General features: G+C 41.8%; 1 protein-coding gene across 5 annotated transcripts in view; it reads right to left on the minus strand.

Moving 5' to 3' along the window:
* Window positions 1-4,348: 4,348 nt before the first annotated feature.
* The window catches only part of STOX2 (storkhead box 2), a 207,960-nt gene continuing 190,281 nt past the window's right edge, over window positions 4,349-22,027 (minus strand). For 2 of the 5 annotated variants that reach the window (XM_029226255.1, XM_029226253.1), the window contains exons 3-4: window positions 11,947-14,212; window positions 4,349-6,937 (exon numbers count right to left, since the gene is read on the minus strand). In XM_029226255.1, the coding sequence (XP_029082088.1) occupies window positions 6,742-6,937; window positions 11,947-14,212 (2,462 nt within the window). In that variant the 3' untranslated portion in view covers window positions 4,349-6,741. Of the gene's footprint in view, window positions 6,938-11,735; window positions 11,785-11,931; window positions 14,213-22,027 lie in introns of those variants that run through there. The other 3 variants (XM_029226258.1, XM_029226257.1, XM_029226256.1) reach the window with 2 other exon arrangements.

Genomic DNA, 22,027 nt, shown 5'->3' on the forward strand with positions numbered 1-22,027 from the left:
TGCCGCTGGGGAGAGTCAGAGCAGTGCAGAATAGACTCTGAGGGCAATTAAACATGGAAGCACTCCAAACTTGTGCAAGGGCCTCACTGGAAGACGTGAGTAGCCTCTGAGTATGTTCTGGAGCGGGGATCACATTTATTTGGGGGTAGCAGTTGTGATATGAGTGATAACAAAACAAAACGAGAAAACCAACCACATTATAATTTCATTTATAAAACTTAATTATATGCATCCATAAGCCTCACTCAGTCTCAAGTTTGAATAGCTAGCTAAAAATGGGATTTTTCAACATTCCTCGAAAAATTTTGATCAGAAATTTCCATTTTCAGTTGTTTTAATTCAAAAGCTCTAATAACCAAGATTGTGCAATAAAAATTTGTTATGACGTCAAATTAATTGAGGAGAGAAATAAAATGGTCTCATGTAAGGTATTTTCTCTCAAGTACTAAAAAAAAAAAATCCACTTAGACATATAACCAAATGTTATTTAATATCTTAAAAAGTAACACAATCCAAAATGGATATTTCACACAACACTACATAAACATGAACACAATATTACCATATGGAGGGACTTTCAAATATAGACTTACAAAAATCCCTGTGCTTTTTTTTCTTTTAAGTTATTATACTAAGCATGACAAGTAATCATCATTTACAATATGGTACACTGACACGATAAAAACCATGTTACAAATGTGCTGTTATAAATCAGTAACATTAGGGAAGACATTTCATGAACTGTAATTATTTCATATGAAATACTATACAATATAAACAGAACATCCATCTTGGATGACCTTTACAGCAACCAGAGACCAAGTAATTTAAAAATTTTTTTTTCAGTGCAAACACATTTTATTCAAGGCAGTCTTGGCTGCAAAACTCCTTTCTAACATACAGTAAATCCCACTTGCACTTCTTAATTCATTTACCCTAATGCAATAGTCACATTCAGTCACTCAGAGAAAGATACCTGCAGAATTATGATCCCTTTAAACTTAATGTTGAAATTTAATTCTCTTCTAGACAGTTGTATCTACGTCAACTACGCTAAGGACCTTAATTTGTAGCTGTCAGTACTTACATGAAGGTGACCCTAGGGCAGCTCTAGTCCTAACCCATCCTTGTGTGCACAATACCACACACTGCTTTGCCCTTCCAATGTGGAAACCACGGCGGTGTATCGGTATGTAAGTGGGGGGATGGGAAGGAGGCAGGGAGGGTGGACCTCGGAAGCAAGGAGCCGTAAGTGCGTACACCAAGATGAACTTCCTGTAACTGCAGAGGATTCGTGTTGGAGGAGACCTCAGATCTCAGATTTGGTAGCTCTTTTTGGTGGGCGCAAGGGAATAGGCATGCCAAAGCCAGTCTCTGGACAGGGAGGGAGGCAGCCGTACACGGACCAAGCAAGCTCTTAGCCTTACACCGGCTTCCAGAGTCATTGCTGCCTCACCTAGGAAACCCCCTTTCCCTAGTTGGCAGGGCGTGTGTGTGTGTGTGTGTGTGTGTGTGTGTGTGTGTGTGTTCACATTTGAAGCCAGCAACGAGCAGACAAAGCCCTGTAACTGATCATAAATATACAATCATTATCAGAAGGTTTAGTTCCCCTTGTGCCTTGCAGAATTCTGAACCTTGCAAATCAGCAGCTGTAAGTCCTAGAACAAGTGTAAGAACACAGGATTCTGTGTGAGAGGGGCACTGGCTGGGGAATCCCTCCCTTGGGATGTTGCTGTAAAAGACGCAGAGATTAACTCCATCAGGGAGACGCCAATGTCTATTTCCAACACACCAGGAAATTTAATAACGAACTTTCTCATGGATGTAACTTATGAAATGTCTCCCAAATAAAAATCTATGGCAAAACATTGGATGTATCCTTAATACTGTAAGACCTTCCGAGAGAGTTGACAGAGTGATGGCTGATTCTTTTATCTTACTTGGCAAAGATCAGACTGATAGTAACCTCTTTCCTGCCCGTATTTTACTAACCCAGAGCAAAGCCATGTCTTCCATGGCTTTTGCATTCATTTTTCCTGTGTTCTAGCTTCCTCAAGCCCTCAACGTGTGCAGAAATTTGCTCAACAGAAGAGTATGGGTGGGAGGGGCCTGGGGGGCTGGGGAGTGGGGGGGGAAGGAAGGGATCGCTTCTGCGGGGGTCCACTGTCACCTGACAGCGCGCTGATAGCTGGTTCTGTGACTGGCCTGTGATACACGGAGAAGGTCCCCGACCAGGATGTTTCATCTCATAATTTGAGAAAAAAACGCTTAGAACTAGATCAGCTTCCCTGGGAAATCCAGATTCTTCAAAGTAGGGCTCAGTAGAGTGTACTGAATTTCAGTTGTGCTAATGAGAAGCACTGTGGAGAGAACTTGATAACGTTTTTAATGAAAATTTCTGTCTCAGCACCTTCCACTGACAGGAGCAGTCGTGTTCCTGAAAGACAGTGTTTTAGCACAGGATTTAGAGAAGCCCAATATGAAACTGTAAACAAGGGTGTACGTCCAGATCTACCTTGGACCACAATAGCATTTGGGTGGATTTCTGTAAAATTCCCAACACCCTGAACTTTTTGAATGAAAATGGACAAAAGTATCAAGTTGTATTCGTTTTCTTTGACTTTATTAGCACACATCAGAAAAATAGCATTGTATTTCGTGATTTCTCATGATGGTCTATCAAACAGATAGAAAATAGATCACTGATAGCTGCCACTGTGTTTCCGGGTAATCTTATGTCACTCCTCCTGTTTATTCATTTCAAGTATGGGTATTACAAATATGACCTGCTTTGTTAATTGTGAATCCGAATGCTTTGGAAGCACTTTGAGATCCCAGAATGAGTTTGCAAAGTCCTCATAGGTTGTTGTTGGTTTTTAATCAAGCTCCAAATACTGCCCGTGTTATAAATTGTTAGACTTTTCAAATCAAGATCACTATTGTACTGTGAGCAATATGCCTTTCATTTAAGTTAAAAACTTTATTTTCAAGTACACTTTGTGGTGATAAGTGGCTTATCCTGGGTAGAATTTTACAAAGCTGTGCCAACCTAAAAAACAGACAATGCTTTTGTTACGGCTGAACAGGTTTTTTTTTTTTTCTCCCCATGGTGACTGCAATATAATTTAAATTTATATTTTAGAAATGCTGGTTGGGTTATGAAAAAGGGAGACTGGGGAACAGTTGGTGTTCAGATTGTTGTGACTCCAGATTAACTCTCAATGGATGCTTCCTGAACTTGAACTTCACAACATTGGAGAAGCCTTCATTTGTTACTTTTATCCAGCTAAGTCCTTTTTCTGCTCTTCTTATTTGTTTCCTTTTTTTGATGGACCCCTCCCCCTTTTCATATGCTTATGAAGGTCCCCTGAGATGTGCAAAATATATAAAATGAAATACGAATTATGGAACAGAAGTTGTGGATACAACGCACAGCTCTTTTAATTCAAATGAAGTCTGAGCTCGATATGGTAGCATGCAAGTAGTGAGGCCCAAAGTGCTTCAAAGTTGGCAGTCCAAATTTCTGGTGTGTCTTGTGACCGAAAACCTAGAATTCAGATCAGATTTTATAGGAGTCAATAGCTTGCTAAATTATGTTTATCAAGTGGCTCTTCGCCGGAGAGAACTCATAGCAGGAATGAGGTCCGGGGCTGGTGGCAGGAGCCGGGGCAGGGGAGACAAGAAATTTAAACTTCCTTTTTTCATTCACAACAAATTCAAGTGTGCTTTCATGGGGAAGAAGAGAGACAGGTTTACAGACGAGAGTGAAATAATGCCGTCAGAGAAAAACCATGGCAATGAAACAGTCACAAGTCCACATAATCACTGACACACACACAGAACGCCATGGCCTAATGGTTAAGAAAGTTTTCAACTTTGCTTTTCCAAACAATACACTTGAACGCACTGCTGCCGCTTCATCAAATTTATGGAGGTAGTTATATGTAAAAATAAAAATTACCATAAAGTAATATGCTGTATCATAATAATACATACGTGTGCAAAATGCCGACAGATGGGTTGACCCTTTAAAGTTGAACACTACACAGAGATTCAACCAGATTCAGTTTTGTAAACCTTTCAGTTGATAAACTCTAAGTGAAGTCTAGATAAGCAGCCATGGGCCACAAAGCTATCGTTTCCTGGAGGAAAAGGATGCTGGCAAAGCTTGGAGTGGGTCACTGAGAACATCACTGCAGACCATCTAGGGTCATATTTGTAATGTGCTTCCCGCCACCACTTCTCCCCCGTTCAAGAATCCCGATTCGATTCAGACGGGCATATTTCTACGTGGAACGTCTGCTCACATCATATCCTCTTTGAAGTCCATCATTTCTATGCTAATGGCTGCTGGTCTAAGGGAGTTTTTTTTTTTTTTTTTAAATCATGTACCTCATAGCATCAGGCAAAGCGTGGTACACATTTTATTCCAATGTCTTCTGTAAGCCTATTTCTTGTGAAATATTGATAAATTCGTATTTTAAAGCTTCTCGTAAAGGTAATGCTTTCCTTTCCTGTTCACACAGTATTTGATTATTATAATGGCTACTTTAGGAGGATCAACTAGAGGCTGATGTATTGTTTCAATGGTTCTATTATTTATGAACTGACAGTGTGACAGACGCTGGAGGGCAGGGTTTTGGGGAAAAAAAAGAATTTAGAAGAATTTAGTAATTGTGTGGCATACAACTCCCCAAGGAAACAGACTCTGTATATAGTCTATTCGATACGTTATCATTCCTCCCAGACAAATTTAAGCAGTGAGAGAAGAGTGCATTTCTGAGCAATCAAGGCATGCCTTGGAGGAAATAAGGCATGAGACTGAAAGCCAACTGACTTAAGCATCTTAAAGGTGCGGGAGTTTGCCAAGAAACGTGCTCACGTTTCACTATAAGCACAAAAAAAGGAATCTATACTAAACTTGATGAGTCCAGTTTGACCCAATGCAACTTCCAGATATCTGAAAAAGCATGAGGAAGGACCCCAATGTTTCAAGAAACAGTTCAACTGTGTATATGACTCCACTCTTTAAACAGATGCCTAGTGATTCAACCTAATACCGAAGCAGAAGTGTTTCACAGATCCTATGCCAATTGCTGAAATCTGAGGTGAAAATTTTTGGATATATATTTTACGGTATATGGCTCCAAACATCACATGCCACTTAACTAAATAAAACTTTTCGTCAGACCATTTACTTGTGTCACATGTAACCCTTTTGTGAATAATTTTCCGTTATCTATAGATTTATTCCATGGTTCTCATAAAATAAGACATGGGAACTTGGAGGTGCCTCTTTCTTAGAAGGCTGAATCTTGATTATTTGTAATCCCTTTGCTGCTGAGAACCTTCTTTGTATTCAACATGACATATTGTAAACCAAAGCAAAATGTTAACAAACCATTCTGAAATAAGTTGGGCTAAAAACTATACATCTACCTAAAAATGCCTCCTGAAACTGGTTACGAAGTATCTGTAAACATTACTCTGGCATAGTTCATGTATGCATAATTGTTACTCTAATAAATTTTAGGGGCGTACAAGTTAGGATCACACCACACTTGCAGAATGATCACATTCTGTTGTTAATTACATGGGCACATGTATATTTCTAATCAAAAAGTATTTTAAAGTTTTCTCTATAGATATCTTCCCAGGAATAAAAGGCCTGAAGTTCAACTCCCCCTAAATTTGCTCTTTCCTATAACCACTAAAAATTATCTCCCACAGCCTAATTTAGGCATTCTATTTAAAACTACATAAAATAGATTTATGTCCTTCCATTAGAAAGAATAACGTCCCCAGGCCGTAGTCTTCATTTGTATCACAAAGAACATTTTGATTTTAAACAAATTATCATATCTATTATAGCAAGATAGCATCACCGTCAAGTATCACAAGGAGGAAATGATCTTCCTTCAGTATCTGATGAACACCTCTACAGGTCCCCATTGCCTCTCCCATCACTTAGTGCTGTGCCCCAGCCAGGCTGGGAGACCCTTCCTTTGTCCATTTCAGATTCAAAGGCCTATATTCCTGTTTGTGATTATGGAAGTTTAAAAAAATCAGACAAGCATCCGTGACACTTAAAATCCTGAAAACAAACACTCCCAGTATTTGGATCACGACCCCTTCTGACACACTTCCATGGGCTCCTGCAAAATCTTGTCACGAAAACTCACAGTGCAAAATGACTGGGGCCTAAACGATTCACACACGATGGGCTGGGGTCCCCTTTAGTCAGTTTGGCATTGATTTCCCTAAAGGTAGACCCTTGCATTTGACATTTTGTGGAGGCTTAGTTTTTGTTTGGTTTTGTTTTTTGTTTTTGGAAGTGTCAAGGATCAGTGTTCTGTGGCAGCACTCGGTCACAGGCTGGGAGCAACACACATCTGTGGCATTTTAGAATGGACTTGGCAACCGCATGACATGGAAAATGCATGTTACACTGACAGTGTCTAGACTTCCTATGTGTGCTCAGTTACAATTAGTGAAGCAAAAGTACACATATCACCCCTACTGCTATTCTTGTTGCTACAGAGCCATAAATGCGAAAAGCAATACTCTGAAATGAAGATTTTGTTGTTGTTGTTTTCTGCCCTAGCCTACTTAGCAGCACAGTTTAAGTCAACACAAAAACTGCCGTTGAGATGCTTGTCTTCCCGAAGATGTAAACAACAGTCCCAGTGCCGTAAACTTGGCTGTATCGAATGAGACAGGAGATCTGAGGCAGAATGACTATCACACGCTAGTAACAGAAGCTTGCAAGCAGCTGGAAGGTTTCTGTAATTTCTCAGCTTCATTTGTGGGGCTGTCCGTACTTGTTCGGAAATTGAAGGCCGGGCCAGCTCCACCGTGGGCCGGGCTCCAGGTAGGGTTCTGACGACGGTTACTTTCCACAATGCTTGATGTGTTGGAAGCCAGGCTCTCCCGAGTGCTAAAAGAGTAAAAAGGTTTTGTTTGGTTTTGTTTGGTTTGGTTTGGAACATAAATAATTATATATTGAGCCCTAGAGGAAGAGCAAATGATGCAGTTAATGGATTTCCTCTGTCGGTTCATCATGTCATGTATTTACCATCTCATACTGATTATTCACATATGCTCCTCCAACTTGGACTTCGGCAGCTTTCACAAGACATGTTATAATCAGCAGCATGCTGAATAAAGGGTTTTTATACAGCTAAGTAAATGTCTTCCCTTGCCTTTCACACTCAAGGAAACAAACACCTTCAAGATCTGATGTGCTAGATGGCTATTGCGTTCGTTTTTAAAAAAGAATAGTCTTCATAAATATACACAGGTAGTGATTTCATTTCAGGCTTGAAACTCATTGATAGAACTGCTCCTGAATAAACTCCATAATTTTACCCTGATGATTTTGTTTTCATTCTCGAGTAGCAGATTTTTGACTTTGGCGGTGAACTTCAAGTAGGCCACTAGCCAGTATGCCACACTGATGGGAATAAAATTCTTTTTAAACACTTCATACCTCTGTTTCAAACATATAATGTTATAGTAAAAAATACATTCTATTTTCAGATAAGGAATCTTAGATTTTCCCTGTTTACATTGATTTGGTAGAAATATTTTATTTTTTAAAGGATTCTTATAGAACAGAGGTGGTTTAAAGGCTTTAGTATTTCGATTTCTCTTTCAGTTTTTCTAATTTAGAAATACTTGAAGCTATTTTATTGTTCCAAGAGGTTTATAACATTTTACATGTCAGATGTGTAGGGCAACAGCAGAAATAAGATTACTTGGCCTGATTGATCAGAACTGAATGGGTTTCACGTTCAAGGTCCTCAAAATGGTAGTAAGAAACATCAGCTTATAAAGAGGTGGAAGAAACCATAATGATGCTCAAAACATCCACTCTACTGGATAGATTCAAGATGTATAAAATATTCTACATGTGGGTCCCCATCACTGACATAGGGGACATCCTCACAGCTCACTTTCATTCCCATCCTAAACTGATAGCAATTTTGTCTGAACGTTATACCGTGGCAGCCGTTCCTGACAGGCTATTTCATCCTAACCCCCTTGTGGCCTTAAGTTTGCTTCTCATCAAAAAGCCAAGAGTTAATTGTTTAAAAGGAATGTTGTTCACTGGCTACCAAAAAGACAAGTGGAGCCTTCCTGACTGCAGAGGGCACGTCTGGAAGGTTAATACATTCATAGAAGTAAGTTAAGTTCTCTCATGAGGCTTATCGTAAATCTGGGCGTGCCTAAAGAATACATCATCACTAAAGCAATGGAAAGTGCTAGACTTACCTACTTACCTGCTTTACACCTCCTCTAAGAAAATTCATCAGAGGTTTTCCAGGACTACAACTGAGGGTCAGGTGGAGGAAGGAAGAAGGGCAATAAACATGTAGAACCTCAAAGAGGTCACGGCGTGTTCCTTCAGTTTCATTCTTAATCACAACGATAACTTTTTATGGCATTTGACTTCCTCATCTTTAAAACAGGGCGAGTTATGTGTCACACCTACTCACTGAGTGACTCAGAAGAAGAAATAAGCAATAATGAGGAATCCGTACACCAAAAAGCTAGAGAAACACAAGCTATTTCTGTAGCACATCTGGCATCTGATCAATTAAGCAGCCACTGTGGGTAGGCTTGGGAATCTATACACTACTAATGCCGTTTTATTTCTATGGGAAAATGCATTTTGAGGTCTCAGGGATCCACTTTTAAACCAGCTTTTGAGGCGGGAGTTTAATTTATCAAGACCCTACTGTCTTCCAGGCACCATCAACACACATCATCGCAACAGATGGTCTAAGGTAGGAGCTCTCTGTACTCAGACCACCCTTGACCACGGCCAACATGTTAATAGTGATAAATACATAGAGCGTTCCAGTGTCTCCAAAGGGTGTATCTTATTATTGCTGTGACACTGAGTACAATGTGGGACAGTCATATGGAAGGCTGTGGATATGATGGTGAAACAGTTCATGGAGATGGAAGGTTAGCAGTAACAATAGACCCCCAATTTAAAATTCCTTACTTTTTTAAAGAGAACTAACGGAGTACGACATTAAAAATAACATCTCAGGAATTTATAGGCAGCAGAACGGAACCATAGGCCCTGCTGCGCCTCTTGCCGCACACGTTGCCCTTGGACCCACACTCGGACGGCACGGTACGCTGTGCAGACACATCCCTGGCAGCCTGACTCCCTCTGATTCTCATATTGTGGTTTCAACCGGTTTTGGGCCTCAGATTTGGAATAGCAGGCTTTGCATGTCGGGATTTTTCATTTGCAATATTAGATCTCACAGCATATTTTAAGTTTCTGCCTTGTTTCCTTCTCTCAGTGCCCTTTGGTTCCCGACAAGAGGGACTGAAGACTTTTGGAAATGTGGCTGAATGTGACCTCTGAGCCAACACTGAAGACTGAGAGTATGAAGATCATCTTTTCTGATTTTGATTTTTCTCTTTTTTTTGGCAGCGGGGACGAGGTTAGATCGTAGCTGCTCTGTCAATTACTGAAAAATCTGAGTAAACGGCCCACTTAAGATTCCTGTATCTCGCAGTGGTGGAGAGGTGTCAGCGTGATAATACTATATGGCTAAAATACTCCTCACACTGGAGAATAAAACTCCCTGTAACTCAAATATTCTCCTTCGCAGACCATCTTCATACATCAGAAAGGTAAATTAGGGCATTTACTGAAGTATAGGGAGATACTTCAAATGAGATAAAATAAAATTTTAAAGTAGTTTAAAAATAGATATAGAAAATAAGTTTGTCACCCAGCTTCTAACCAAAGGATATTAATTACGAAAGGGGTAAAATTAGGAATTGTTCTGTAGATTCTCTAACTGCGTGAAATTTACGGGTGATCTACCTTTTTCTGTAGAGAAAATTCCACCTAATAACACTGGGCAGATACATAGCTCCTGGGTGAAGACTGTCTCCTTAGGAAGACCTTTTTCTTCTACCAGGACAATGCATTTGACCTTGACTACATTATTAAAGCAATGCAAATAAACTTAGTTCAAGAAATAATCCCATTCATAAATTCCATATTCTGTACTCCAAATCTAGAGATAATAAAATATATCCTGTGGAGAGATTGGTTCAATGATTACATGAACGTTTCTTTTTACTTGTTCCCAAACAAAAACTTTCAATATTATGCAGTGGTAAAGTTTTGAGTTAGAACCCACTAAACTACTCTCAAGGTCTCCTTAGCAGCTATCTCTGGAGTATTGCGGTTTTCCCTCCGTGGAGGTCCAGGGGCCAAGAGGGCCAAAGGAATTGCTGGAAACTGGTGCAGAGAAGCATCAGGCAGGGAGAGGCTATATAATAAGAAACAGTAGAGCATAACGTCCAGGCAAATGACTCACACCTTCCATAAGTGATGGTACTGAACTTCTACCATCAATAGCAGACTTTCACTTATGCTTATCTGGTATCCCTACTAGGAAATCAAGAGGAAAAACAAGAGTTGAAGAGGGAAGTAGAGAGAAAAGAATATATAAAATAATTGGTTAAGATTCGATTTGGGATTAAAAAATATTTAGCAAAAATTACGTCTTAGAAAAGTCACTTAATAGGCCAGTAGTTTTCAGACTGAGTGCCATGGCCCCCCGTAGTCTCTTAGGGTCCTTGAGGGATGGGCAGAGGAGATCTGGGGCTCCTGGTCTCCACTTTAACCAGAGTGCCATCTCTGTGGTTTGTTTAGACATTAGACTTCCACACATGTGTTAACTTGGAAAAGAAGGTTATACGACAATAAAAAAAATAAAAATAAAAATAATAATAAAAAGAACTAGCCCTTTAAGAAATAACAAAGGCCCAATAAGGGACAAACAGAATAACGATTCCCAATTCTGATTTTGGGATGCTCTGTCCCCAAATTATCCATAGATAGAGTGAAATCATTACAACATAACTCATTTTAACTCTTAATAATTAAAATAAATATATGAACTACATAATCATATCTTGGACTTGTTAAAATAATAAATATTGTAAAAAGTTGGGAATCACAACTAATGGGAGATGTCAATCTCTCAATGTTATTTCTGCATCTCAGAGTCACCAATCTGGAGTAGAATTTAGAAGCAGAATCAGGTCCCAAGTTGCTCTTGGAAGAGAAGGAAGAATTAAGGAGAAAAAAGGAAAGTTGCATAGACTCCCTTTTGTTTTCGAAACCCCTGAACCACTTCACTGCATTGAACGTGGCCATCGGGCACTGCACACTCTTAGCTGTCAACCTCTGCTGAATTACCAGCACCTACTGAAAAGAAGACACCACGGTCAGCATGCCTAAATGGTGTTAGTTCTGCAGGAGGAGAAAGAAAAGTGCTGGCACATGCTTTGAACTAATGGCGCACAGGCCCCTAATCTTTATGTAACAGGAACAGGTTCCATGTGTCTGCAGACTTTTGAGCGGTGAGAGGAAGGTGTATGAGAGCAAGGGGCGAGGGTGGCATAAAAAGTCGGGATTAAAATAGTAACAGGCTTCTAGATCCACTGGAAAGGTTTTGAAATTGGCTATTATATTCTCATTAGAAGGACTCCCCATCCTTGAGTCAATCAAGTTATTCCCAACCCCTACCTCCCACCTCCACACTGACTACTCATTCTACTCAAAAAGTTACTATTTTTGAAGGATCTTTAAAAAACCCTTCCTTTATCAGCATGGTGGCAATATAAACATCGAAGGAAAAATACTGGGGAATGTTGGTCTTAGATTGGATGGGAAGGGGCCAACCCACCAGTCCAGATTGGTGATCTCTACAGCTGCAGAAACATTTGTTTCAATTCCTGAAAAAGAAGTCAGAAACAGGCTGTTAACAATACAACTCACACAACTCTTAACCCTCATTCACAGAACTGAGACTGTGAAATCAGAAACCTTCCGAGTTATTTTATAAAGCCCCAGGCCCCGGTAGGTGTATGTGTGTGCAGAGAGATGCCTCTTCCTACCGTGGGGAGTTGAATCCACTGTCCACCGTGATACTGCTGCTGTCCATGCTGTCCAGACGTGCCGAATGGGTGGCCCTCTGGTTGCTGCTGCTGTCGGTTTCCTTTGGGGCAAGGAGGGTGAGGTTCTTCTCAAATTTCCTCTGCAAGTCTCTTTCCTTCTCCCTTTCCAGGAGCCACTGCATGGTTCCCACATCGTCTCTGTTTTTCTCCTCCTCTGTGTTCTTGTTTGCCCCTTCCTCAGACTCATCGTCATCAGAGACGTTGTAATAGTCAAAAGAGGCCTCCTGGTTCCCCACGGACTCCTGCTGGCGCTGGGAAGCTGGCATGGCTTGTGCAGCCGAGGTCCCTAGGGACGGCTCCAGTTTCTCACATCGGCCTGGCAGTGTGTCCGCAGGTGTCTTCGGGTGAGATTTGAGGACAGACAGGCTTGATTTGTGATAGCTGTTTACAGACAAGGTGCTGTGAAGAGGTTTGAACAGTGTGTCTTTGCTGAATATCTCTTTCCTCTTGTCCAGGCTGCTGGGCTCGGCACTGTGATGCTGGATGAGGCGTCCATTGGCAATCCCTTCGGCCACAGCGCCCGAAGCCGCTGGGCCCCCGCCCGGCCCCTTTGGCGACTCCTCCTTGTGCCCTACAGGCTCCCTGGAGGGATGCGGGGCCTGCCTGTCTGACAGAGGCAGCTTTTTCACCCCTTCTGCCAGGGTCAGAGTGTCATGGTCCTCTTTGTTCTTTCCCAGAGGTGACGGCGCCGTGAGCACCGTCTCGCTGGAGGTGTTACACTGGAAATAGTCATCTGCAGCTGTTTTTGTTGGACAGGAGTTGAGTTCACCAAAGGATGGCAAACTCTCGGGCAGTTTGCCTGGCTCCAAGAGGCTGCAAGCATTGGGAGGTTCCTTGCTGCCACTGACTATTTCTGGAATACACACCTCCTTGTAGCTTGTGGACGAAATGTGAGCCCTTTGATGACTGACAGTCTGTGCAGGCCTTAAAGTACTGTCGTCAATGTAGGATTGGCTGGGGGTCTGGTCGTCTTGGCTACAGCCTTCAGCCAGGTCTTCAGGCAGCCCCAGAGAAGAAGCACCCAGAGGACCTTTGGAGTTATCCATGGATCTGGACCTCTCCTTGGCCTTGTTGGATCTCTCATTCCTGGACCTTCGGTCCTGGGTATGGCTGTGGCTTCGGTGCACTTTTGAGTGGGAGCTTCCCCGGGAAGGCTCAGGAAAAGGCATCTCAGTTCTCCTTTTGGCCAGTTCCCCAGACACGTCCCATTCTGGAGTCATGGGGAAATGAGACTCAATCACGTTCGCATTGCTATGCATGAAGAAGTTATCACCTTTGTGTTCGATGATGAAGCAGCCTTCCCGGGGAGCCCTGGTAAGAGGATCGCAAAAGTCATACTCTCTTTCACCCGGGATGTCCAGATGGGAGCCATCTGACGGGTCTCCTTTGGACACTCGCGTCTTGCTGTGCGACCGAGACTTTCCGTGGGACTTGCGATGAGTCCGACTCTTTTTACTTCTTCCGCTGTGATGGGCGGAGGACCCGGCTTTACTCCTATGCGCTTTCTCTTCTTCAAGTTTCTTCATTAGTGCAGTGTGCCTCATGACATTTTCCACGGTCAAGTCCGGGTTAATACGCCTAATGATCTCCATTTCCACCTCCCGAGGGATAGTAGTTGGTGTGTCCTCATCTCGCAGGGGCCACTCTTCGGGAGGAAACTGGGCAGAAAAATTGGCTAGCTGTTTGGTCTTGTCTTTTTTAAAACTGAGCCGGAATAATTTGAGTCCGAATTTTTTGGACTGCTTTTCACTATCTTTAGGTTTGGAGAGAGTTTCCGTCTTATACGAAAAGTTGACAGTATTTTTGCTCTTTTCAGTGGGTGGCACCTGGCAGAGGGAAGGAGGGCAGTACGGGTCTTTGCAGTCCTTGGCGGTCTTCCTCTGCAGGGTGGCCGTGTGCACGCCGTGCACATCTTCCCTACAGCAGTGGCAAGAGTCGCAGTGGTTCCTGGGCAACGTTCTTTCCCTGACGCAGCCTGAGGCAGAGGGCGTGATGGTCCCGGGCTGGGGAGAGGTACACTGAGACCTGTCAGGTATCCTCTCATCCAAATGGTACCATTTACTGTTAGTTCTTATGAGGGAAGGAGTTATGAAATAAGTCTGTGGGGTTACGATGAAGTAGCCATCTGGAGTCGGGTAGATCTTCCGCTCCCGGACCAGCGTGTTCAGCGTATGCCGGAGAATTTCTTGGCTTGGGGTGGGAACACCTGAAACCCAAAGGACACACTCGTGAGAATGAAGAGGGGACGTGGTGTTGATTCCGGAGTTTTCCAAGTATGCTCTGGACTGAATGGTCCCCCTGCCAACCCGATCCCCACGTTCAAGCCCCGAACCCCAATGTGACAGTAATAGGACGTGGGATGTTTGGGAGGTGATGAGGTCATGAGCGTGCAGCCTCTGTGATGTGGCGTTATGAGAAGAGCAGAGACTAAGCCCTCTCTCTCTCTCTCTCTCTCTGTGACTTGAGGGTACGGCTGTCTGCAAAACAGGAGGAGGGCTCTCACCGGACACCAAGCCTGCAGGCGCCTTGGTCTTGGACTTCCCCGTCCCCAGAGTTGTGAGAAATAAATGTCTGTTCTTTCAGCCCCCCAGTCCATGGTACTTTGTTACAGTAGCCCGAACGGACTAACACAGAATCTAACTAATTTTGCAAGCCTCTAAGTAGTATCAGACAGAAACTAAGCAGGATTCACAGGTGTTCATTGAGTTTAGTGTGAATCCTAGTTTTCTCTGATAACTCTTACGGAATATTACTACCAACAGAACAGGAAAATATAAAGGCTGGGAAGAGAGACAGGGATGATAGATGGCGTTAGGTGGCTGCTGTTGTTAAAAACCTTTACTGAACTGAATCGTTAAAGACAGAAATTTTTTTTTGGCCTCCCGGCATGTGGGATCTTAATTCCCCAACCAGACATTGAACCTGTGCCCCCTGCAGTGGAAGCACTGAGTCCTACCTAACCACTGGACTGCCAGGGAAGTCCCAAAGACAGAATATTTTTAAATGAAGAAAAAACGTTTTCGGTATATATAAATTTACAAAAAAGACTTTTTCAATAAAAGCAACTGGGGAAACAGGGTTGAAATAGCCATCTTGGTATTGAAAAACAAATCTAAAATACATAGAGGCTACCACGTACACTTGGAGTTACTCCACGCACTCATTTTAAGATTAAGTTTACTTAATAAACTTAATTTTATAAATTATATCAAAGGGCAACTAGACTTGACCATTGTTTAGGATGTACTCTCCAATTCTGAAATCATCACCTTCAAATTTGAAAGTGATTGGTGGAATTCAGGTGAGAAGTTCATCCTTGTTGGCAGGAGCCAGCAGGATGAAGGTGGTTTCTCAGATTCATAACCAGAGAGCTCTAATAAATACACCAGAGAAAGCTTAGAGGCTCTACATCTATCTGGTCACTGAGTCCCAAACTGCTGTCTTTGCTAGAATAGAAATTCCAGAAAAAAATCACAGATATTCCTTTGTACAGGGACTGATATCTTTTTCAAAGGGTTTTGTGTGCACGTTTAAGCATTGTCTACTTTGAGATAATTAAGAACATACGTTCTTAAGAGAGTATAAATTCTCTAGGCTGTAGTGCATTTATTTTATTTCTTTCGTGTTCTCCCTGCCTCAGTGCCAGGCAAATCACGGGTGATAATATTTCTAAGACTGACCTGAATGATGTCATTTGGAAATAGGTCAGGTTGAATCATCCTGGCAATATTCAACCGTGTCTGACCCACAAAAATGGCAATTTCAGTGGAGACTGAAAGCACGCCACCCCCCATTCATATGTTTAAGTCCTAAACCCCAGTACCCCAGAATGTGACCTTATTTAGACATGTGGTCTTTATAGAGATAATCAAGTTAAAATGAGGTCATTAGAGTGAGCCCTAAGCCACTATGACAAGGGGAAATTTGGACACAGAGACATCACAGAGAAAAGAAGATGTGAAGAGACCCTGGTAGAAGGCAGCTAACTACTAGCCAAGGGGAGAGGCTGAGACAGATTCTCCCCTCACAGCCCTTAGAAGAAAACAACCAACTCTGATGATACTTTGATTTGGGACTTGTAGCATCCAGAACTGTAAGACGAGCCACCTGTACTTTGTTATGACTGTTTTAGAGAACTACTACAGCTGGTATCACCTTAGGCAACTTGCTTAACCTCTCTGAGCCTCTACTGACTGTCATCAAAATGTGGACAATAATAGTACCTACCTTCAGAGGGTTGTTATGAGTTTAAATGAGTTTAGTGTATGAAGAACACTGCCTGACACAGTGAGCGCTCATAAATGTTAGCTATCAGTAGTCTCAACTTTGGGTCAGGATCCATGGAAACCCCTGTTACCTTCCAAGAACACTGTGTAACAGCCTAGAACAGCTGGGTAAGCTGAGAAGTTTAGGCTCCCCCAATCCTTCCAAAACTATGAAAGTGAAATACAAAACCACTGGAAACGGCCTGCAGTTCTCAAGGGGAGAGTCCATGTATGAGTAAGTTACATACCCATTTTTGTCACCCTCGTCAGAGGGCACCCATTGTGATCAAGGCAGAAAAGATAACACTGCTTCTGAGTGATGTATTGTTTAATATAATTATTTAATTTTTGAGCTGCACGGTTTCCTTTTTGTCTAAGGTTCTACTCTGGAGCAATGTATGTTGGTTTTTATGCAAATGTATGTTGGTTTTTAAGGCTGGTATAATAACAAATTTTTTAAAAAAAATTTAAGGTAGTTTCTGTACAAAACAAAAATGAGTGCCAATTGAATTAGTGATACAAGCCAAGCTATATATTTGCAATTCGTGAGAGCCAACATCATACAGAAAATGCTTGCCCATGAGAGGAGCAACTTAAAAGAAGCTTCTACGCCCCTGCTAGTAACACTACTAATATTCTGCTTCTGCTGAACAACCTCAGGGGGCACGAGTCACACAGAAATTTTTCAAACAATGGTAAGGCTCATTTAGAAGAATTCATGATTGACTGGTTTACGACGTTGCTATAAAAAAGGAAAGCTGGGCTTCCCTGGTGGCGCAGTGGTTGAGAGTCCGCCTGCCAATGCAGGGGACGCGGGTTCGTGCCCCGGTCCGGGAAGATCCCACGTGCCGCGGAGCGGCTGGGCCCGTGAGCCATGGCCGCTGGGCCTGCGCGTCCGGAGCCTGTGCTCGGCAACGGGAGAGGCCACAGCAGTGAGAGGCCCGCGTACCGCAAAAAAAAAAAAAAGTAAAGCTGAAGAGTTATTCATAAAAATAGCTATTACTATAAAACAAAAATTTCACTGTATTATAGAATTTGCTGATTGGAGGCCAACCAAGTGCTGATCTTAGAAAACTCACAAAACTATATGGAATCATGACTACAATGCAATCATGTTTACTTACCACTTTCTGAGTGTTCCCAAATGAAGGAATAAGAAAGAGTTTCCAGAGAGAATTTACATTTAAAGTTTTGATGTCTTGGATTTTCAAGTGGATCAATCAAATAATGTTTAATTTGAAAAAACAAATTAGAAACATTCCCTGTCCAATCCATTTTCCATACCCCTACCTGTGAGTTTTCAAAGCTTTACCTGAAAGTCACTGATATTTATGATTATTATTTTATTATTAAGCTCCAGTATAATGACTGGTATCTTCAACTGTCTATGAAACCCAGGATTCCACTGGAAATCTGTAGGGCTCAACTGAAAAGGGGATGTGGCTGTGATAGAGATTGTCAAGGTCTGCATATTCCATCACTTCCGTATTCTAGTCCCAAAGGTCATCATGAGTTTGGATTTTGATAGCGTAAAGAGCAAAGGTAAGCTTTACACTCAAATAGGGCTGGAATCTGACCTCTCTCCTTTCCTACACTTTACATCTCTCAAAGCAAAAACAGATATTTCAATATACTGCATGCCAATGCGAGGTTATTTAGACTTATATACCACTTTAATCTTGCAAATCTGACAATTGTTGGAACAGAGCACATATGTACATGTTCTGTATGGTAAGCATTGTAGACTGAAAACTTAATGGGCTTCTTCGGATGATTTCTTCGTGTTTGTGAAGGACATTGGCTGAGGGGGAATTCAGTAGGAAGCGATGTAAATGGATGAACTGGAGACAGAACACAGTATAGATAATGTCAATCTCCAGCAAACTCGAAAGTCAACTTCAAGCCCATAAGCAGACTTACAGGTCTAATTCTATTCCCCTGAGGGTCAGCTTTCCTCCCGGGAAGATCCAGGTGTAATAACTTAACAAGTAGCAGTCCGATTTAAATGATCACTCTGGATGGATGAGGACCTATTTATTTATTTTAAAATTTTATTTACTTTTAATTGAAGTATAGTTGATTTACAATGCTGTGCTGATTTCTGCTGTACATAGAAGTGATTCAGTTATATATATATACATTCTTTTTTATATTCTTTTCCATTATGGTTTATCACAGGATATTGAATACAGTTCCTTGTGCCAGATAGTAAAACCTTGTTGTTTATCCATTCCATATATAATAGTATGAGGACCTATTTAGAAAGCTGAGAAGCAGTAATTATTCTTTTCAAACCTTTAAAAAATATTATTTCTATAATGTGAACTGGTATATAAAAGTTGTTTTCAAAAATTTAACCAATATAGGGCTTCCCTGGTGGTGCAGTGGTTGAGAGTCTGCCTGCCGATGCAGGGGACGTGGGTTCGTGTCCCGGTCCGGGAGGATCCCACGTGCCGCGGAGCGGCTGGGCCCGTGAGCCGTGGCCGCTGAGCCTGCGCGTCCGGAGCCTGTGCTCCGCGGCGGGAGAGGCCACAGCAGTGAGAGGCCTGTGTACCGCAAAAAAAAAAAAAAAAAAATTTAACCAATATAGAAAGATGATAAAAAGGTTTAAGTATCGGCATATCAGACATTTTTACTAGAAGACTTTTTAATAAAAAGTTTCTTTAGAATATGGATGCCCAAAACAGGAAGAGGCCAAAATCTAGACTATTCTTTCTATTTATAACATATGCATTAAAAATAAGAGCTTGAATGTTTTAATAATATTCAGTTAGACTTCAAAACTTTTTTTTCAAGTAGTAAAATAATAAAAAGTAAACAGTGTTACCTTTAAAAAACAAAAAAAAATGATATTTGAATCCCTCCAAAGTTTTAGACTTGCACTGAAATACATTTTTCAAACAGAATTTGAACAGTATTAAGTTTTCTAAATTGTTCTGTTCTGAAGTAACTTAAATGATAGCGAAAGAAAAGCAGAAAATCAAAGGAAAAAAAGAAAAAAAGGAGGAAGAGAGATAAGAAAAGAAGGCAGGCAGGAAATAAAACTTCATTTCGGGAAATAGTAGTTTAAAATACAGAGCTACTGCTGAACAAAGTTTTCAATAATTACTACCTTGCCCTAAACCAGTGGTTGGCAAAGTTTTTCTGTAAAGAGCCAGATAGTAATAACTATTTCAGGCCTGATGAGCCATATGATCTCCCAGTTGCCACTATTCAACTCTGTAGCCTAAGGAGCCAAAAACAATATATAAACTAACAGGTGTGGCTGTGTTCCAATAAAACTTTATTTACAAAAACAAGTGGAGGGCCACACACAGCCTGCAGGCCATAGTCTGCCAAGTCCTGCCCTAGACTCAGGTTTGTACGGTGTCCTTGCAAACTTCTAGGGTTGACCAATAAATCATCATATGAAAAAGGTTGTTAGCTCCTCTTGGTCCATCTGAATGCGAGGCCTTGGGATTTACCATAAAAACTAGCAAAGAGTTGTTCTATGGATTTCTCTACAAAATGTTCCAACTTAGTGGCACTGTTAGCAGCTGTCTGGCAGTGACCCACAATTACCTATTACATACTTGCTCTGTGTTCTTTCTGTTCTCTATTTTTTTTAATTAATTTATTTTATTTTATTTATTTTTGGTTGCGTTGGGTCTTTGTTGCTGCACGTAGGCTTTCTCTAGTTGCGGCGAGCGGGGTCTACTCTTCGTTGTGGTGCGCGGGCTTCTCATTGCGGTGGCTTCTCTTGTTGCGGAGCACAGACTCTAGGCGCACGGGCTTCAGTAGTTGTGGCTTGCGGGCTTCAGTAGTTGTGGCTCATGGGCTCTAAAGTGCAGGCTCAGTAGTCATGGGGCACGGGCTTAGTTGCTCCATGGCATGTGGAATCTTCGCAGACCAGGGCTCAAACCCGTGTCCCCTGCATTGGCAGGCGGATTCTTAACCACTGCACCACCGGGGAAACCCTCTGTTCTCTATTTTATGGCCCTGTAATGGGAGATATGTAACCAAGTTTGGAAAAGCTATGGGATCTCTCATGAACCTACGTAAAAACAGAGGGATTTTAAAAGCAGCTGGGATGTTTGATGTCAGAAGAGGCTACCCAGGTAAAAGGCCAAAAAGAACAGCCTTCCTTCACAAGAGCATTAGTTCATGAACACATTTGTCCCCTTAAGTAATCTCACCTGGGATTCTCTTATCTTACTATTGAACGGAAAAGGAGTCGCCTGGAAGTTAACAGAGAAAGACAGACAGTGAAGAATATTCAGAAATAATAAAATGTTAGAAAATTTAAGATAATCAATAGGTTGAAGGGGTGGGCTCATGTCAGAACTTTTAAAGAGTACATGTAATTTCAAAACATATTACAGTTGACACTTGAACAAGGCAGGGGTTGGGGTACCGCCCCCCTCGTGGTTAAAAATCCGGGTACTGCTATCTCTGCCTCAAAAACAGAGGAATTGATAAATGACTCACCCAAGGGCAGGAAGCTGAGATAGTCTGGTTTTGATTCCACATATTGTGATCTCTAATTGAACACAAACATTCCCTTACCCTTAGTTAATTTAAAGATCTATGAAAGGAAAATACAGATAATAGATTTATTGAAAAAAATTCATGGATAAATGGACTTGCACAGTTCTAACCCGTGTTGTTCAAAGGTGATAATTAGAAAACCCCAAAAGGAGGGGAAAAAAATCACTGGGAGAGAAATATGAAGTTCCTTTGGGGCAACAGGAAAAGTGGGGAGACTCAACACGGTGGGTGACTATTTAAAAGTAGTCCCTCTGCCGTCTCCCCATGGGTGGGCTGCATTTCCCTACACCTTGACTTTGAGTTTGGTCAGGTTTGCTTTGGTCAATGAAATGTTAGTGGGCGTGGCATGACCAGAGGTCTGAAGAGCCCCAGAGCCCCTGGACTTGTTCTCTTGGGCCTCTGCCACCCCAACGAGCAGAATAGGTCCCCTTCTCCAAAGAGGACGGAGTACAGGTGGAACAGTCACCTGGCAAGTTCCAGCCTGGACCAGCTGACTCGTGGAGAACCCACAGACCCACGAGCTAAATAAATGTTCATTGTCATACATCACTGATGTTCTGTAAGTGTTACCCAGCATTTGTGTAGCAAAAGCTAACAAATGCAGCCAACAGCTCATTTTACTGAGGTTTAAGGTCTCTTCTAGGTCAAATGAAAAATATGTCAAGTGTTTGTCGCTCATTTTTAACGTAAGCTCTGTTTCAAGCTAGGTATGGGTTGAGATCAGGCCAAGTTGGCAAACTGGTGGCCCAATAATGTGTTTTATTCGACTTGTATGTCGTCAGCATACACATGTTAAAATACACACACACATGCAAATTGCCATTATTTAAGGAAATTTGTAGATTTCACCTAAAACTGTATTTCCAGATTGTCTTAAAAAATTAGAAGATTTGGCAACTCTGGGAGGGTTCTATATTTTTTTGGGGGGCAGATACAATACACTGGAGCCGAGTAGTGGGCTGCTTCTCTTGAGACAGGACACGAGAATTCCTCAGCTTATCACCACTCCTAACATCTTCTAGCACTGGAGGCATCAGATACTATTCATACAGTGGCTGGGCTATTATCTTCTTTTTATAATACTTAAGTGAAAAAAACGATCCTGCAATCCCACTCCTGGGCATATATCTGGAGAAAATTCTAACTTGAAAAGATACATGCACCCCAATGGCCACAGCAGCACTATTTACAATAGCCAAGATGTGAAAACAACGCAAGTGTCCATCAAC

Source organism: Monodon monoceros, unplaced genomic scaffold (assembly GCF_005190385.1).
Source record: "Monodon monoceros isolate NGI ecotype Baffin Bay Population unplaced genomic scaffold, NGI_Narwhal_1 Super_Scaffold_17, whole genome shotgun sequence".
NCBI lineage: Eukaryota > Metazoa > Chordata > Mammalia > Artiodactyla > Monodontidae > Monodon > Monodon monoceros.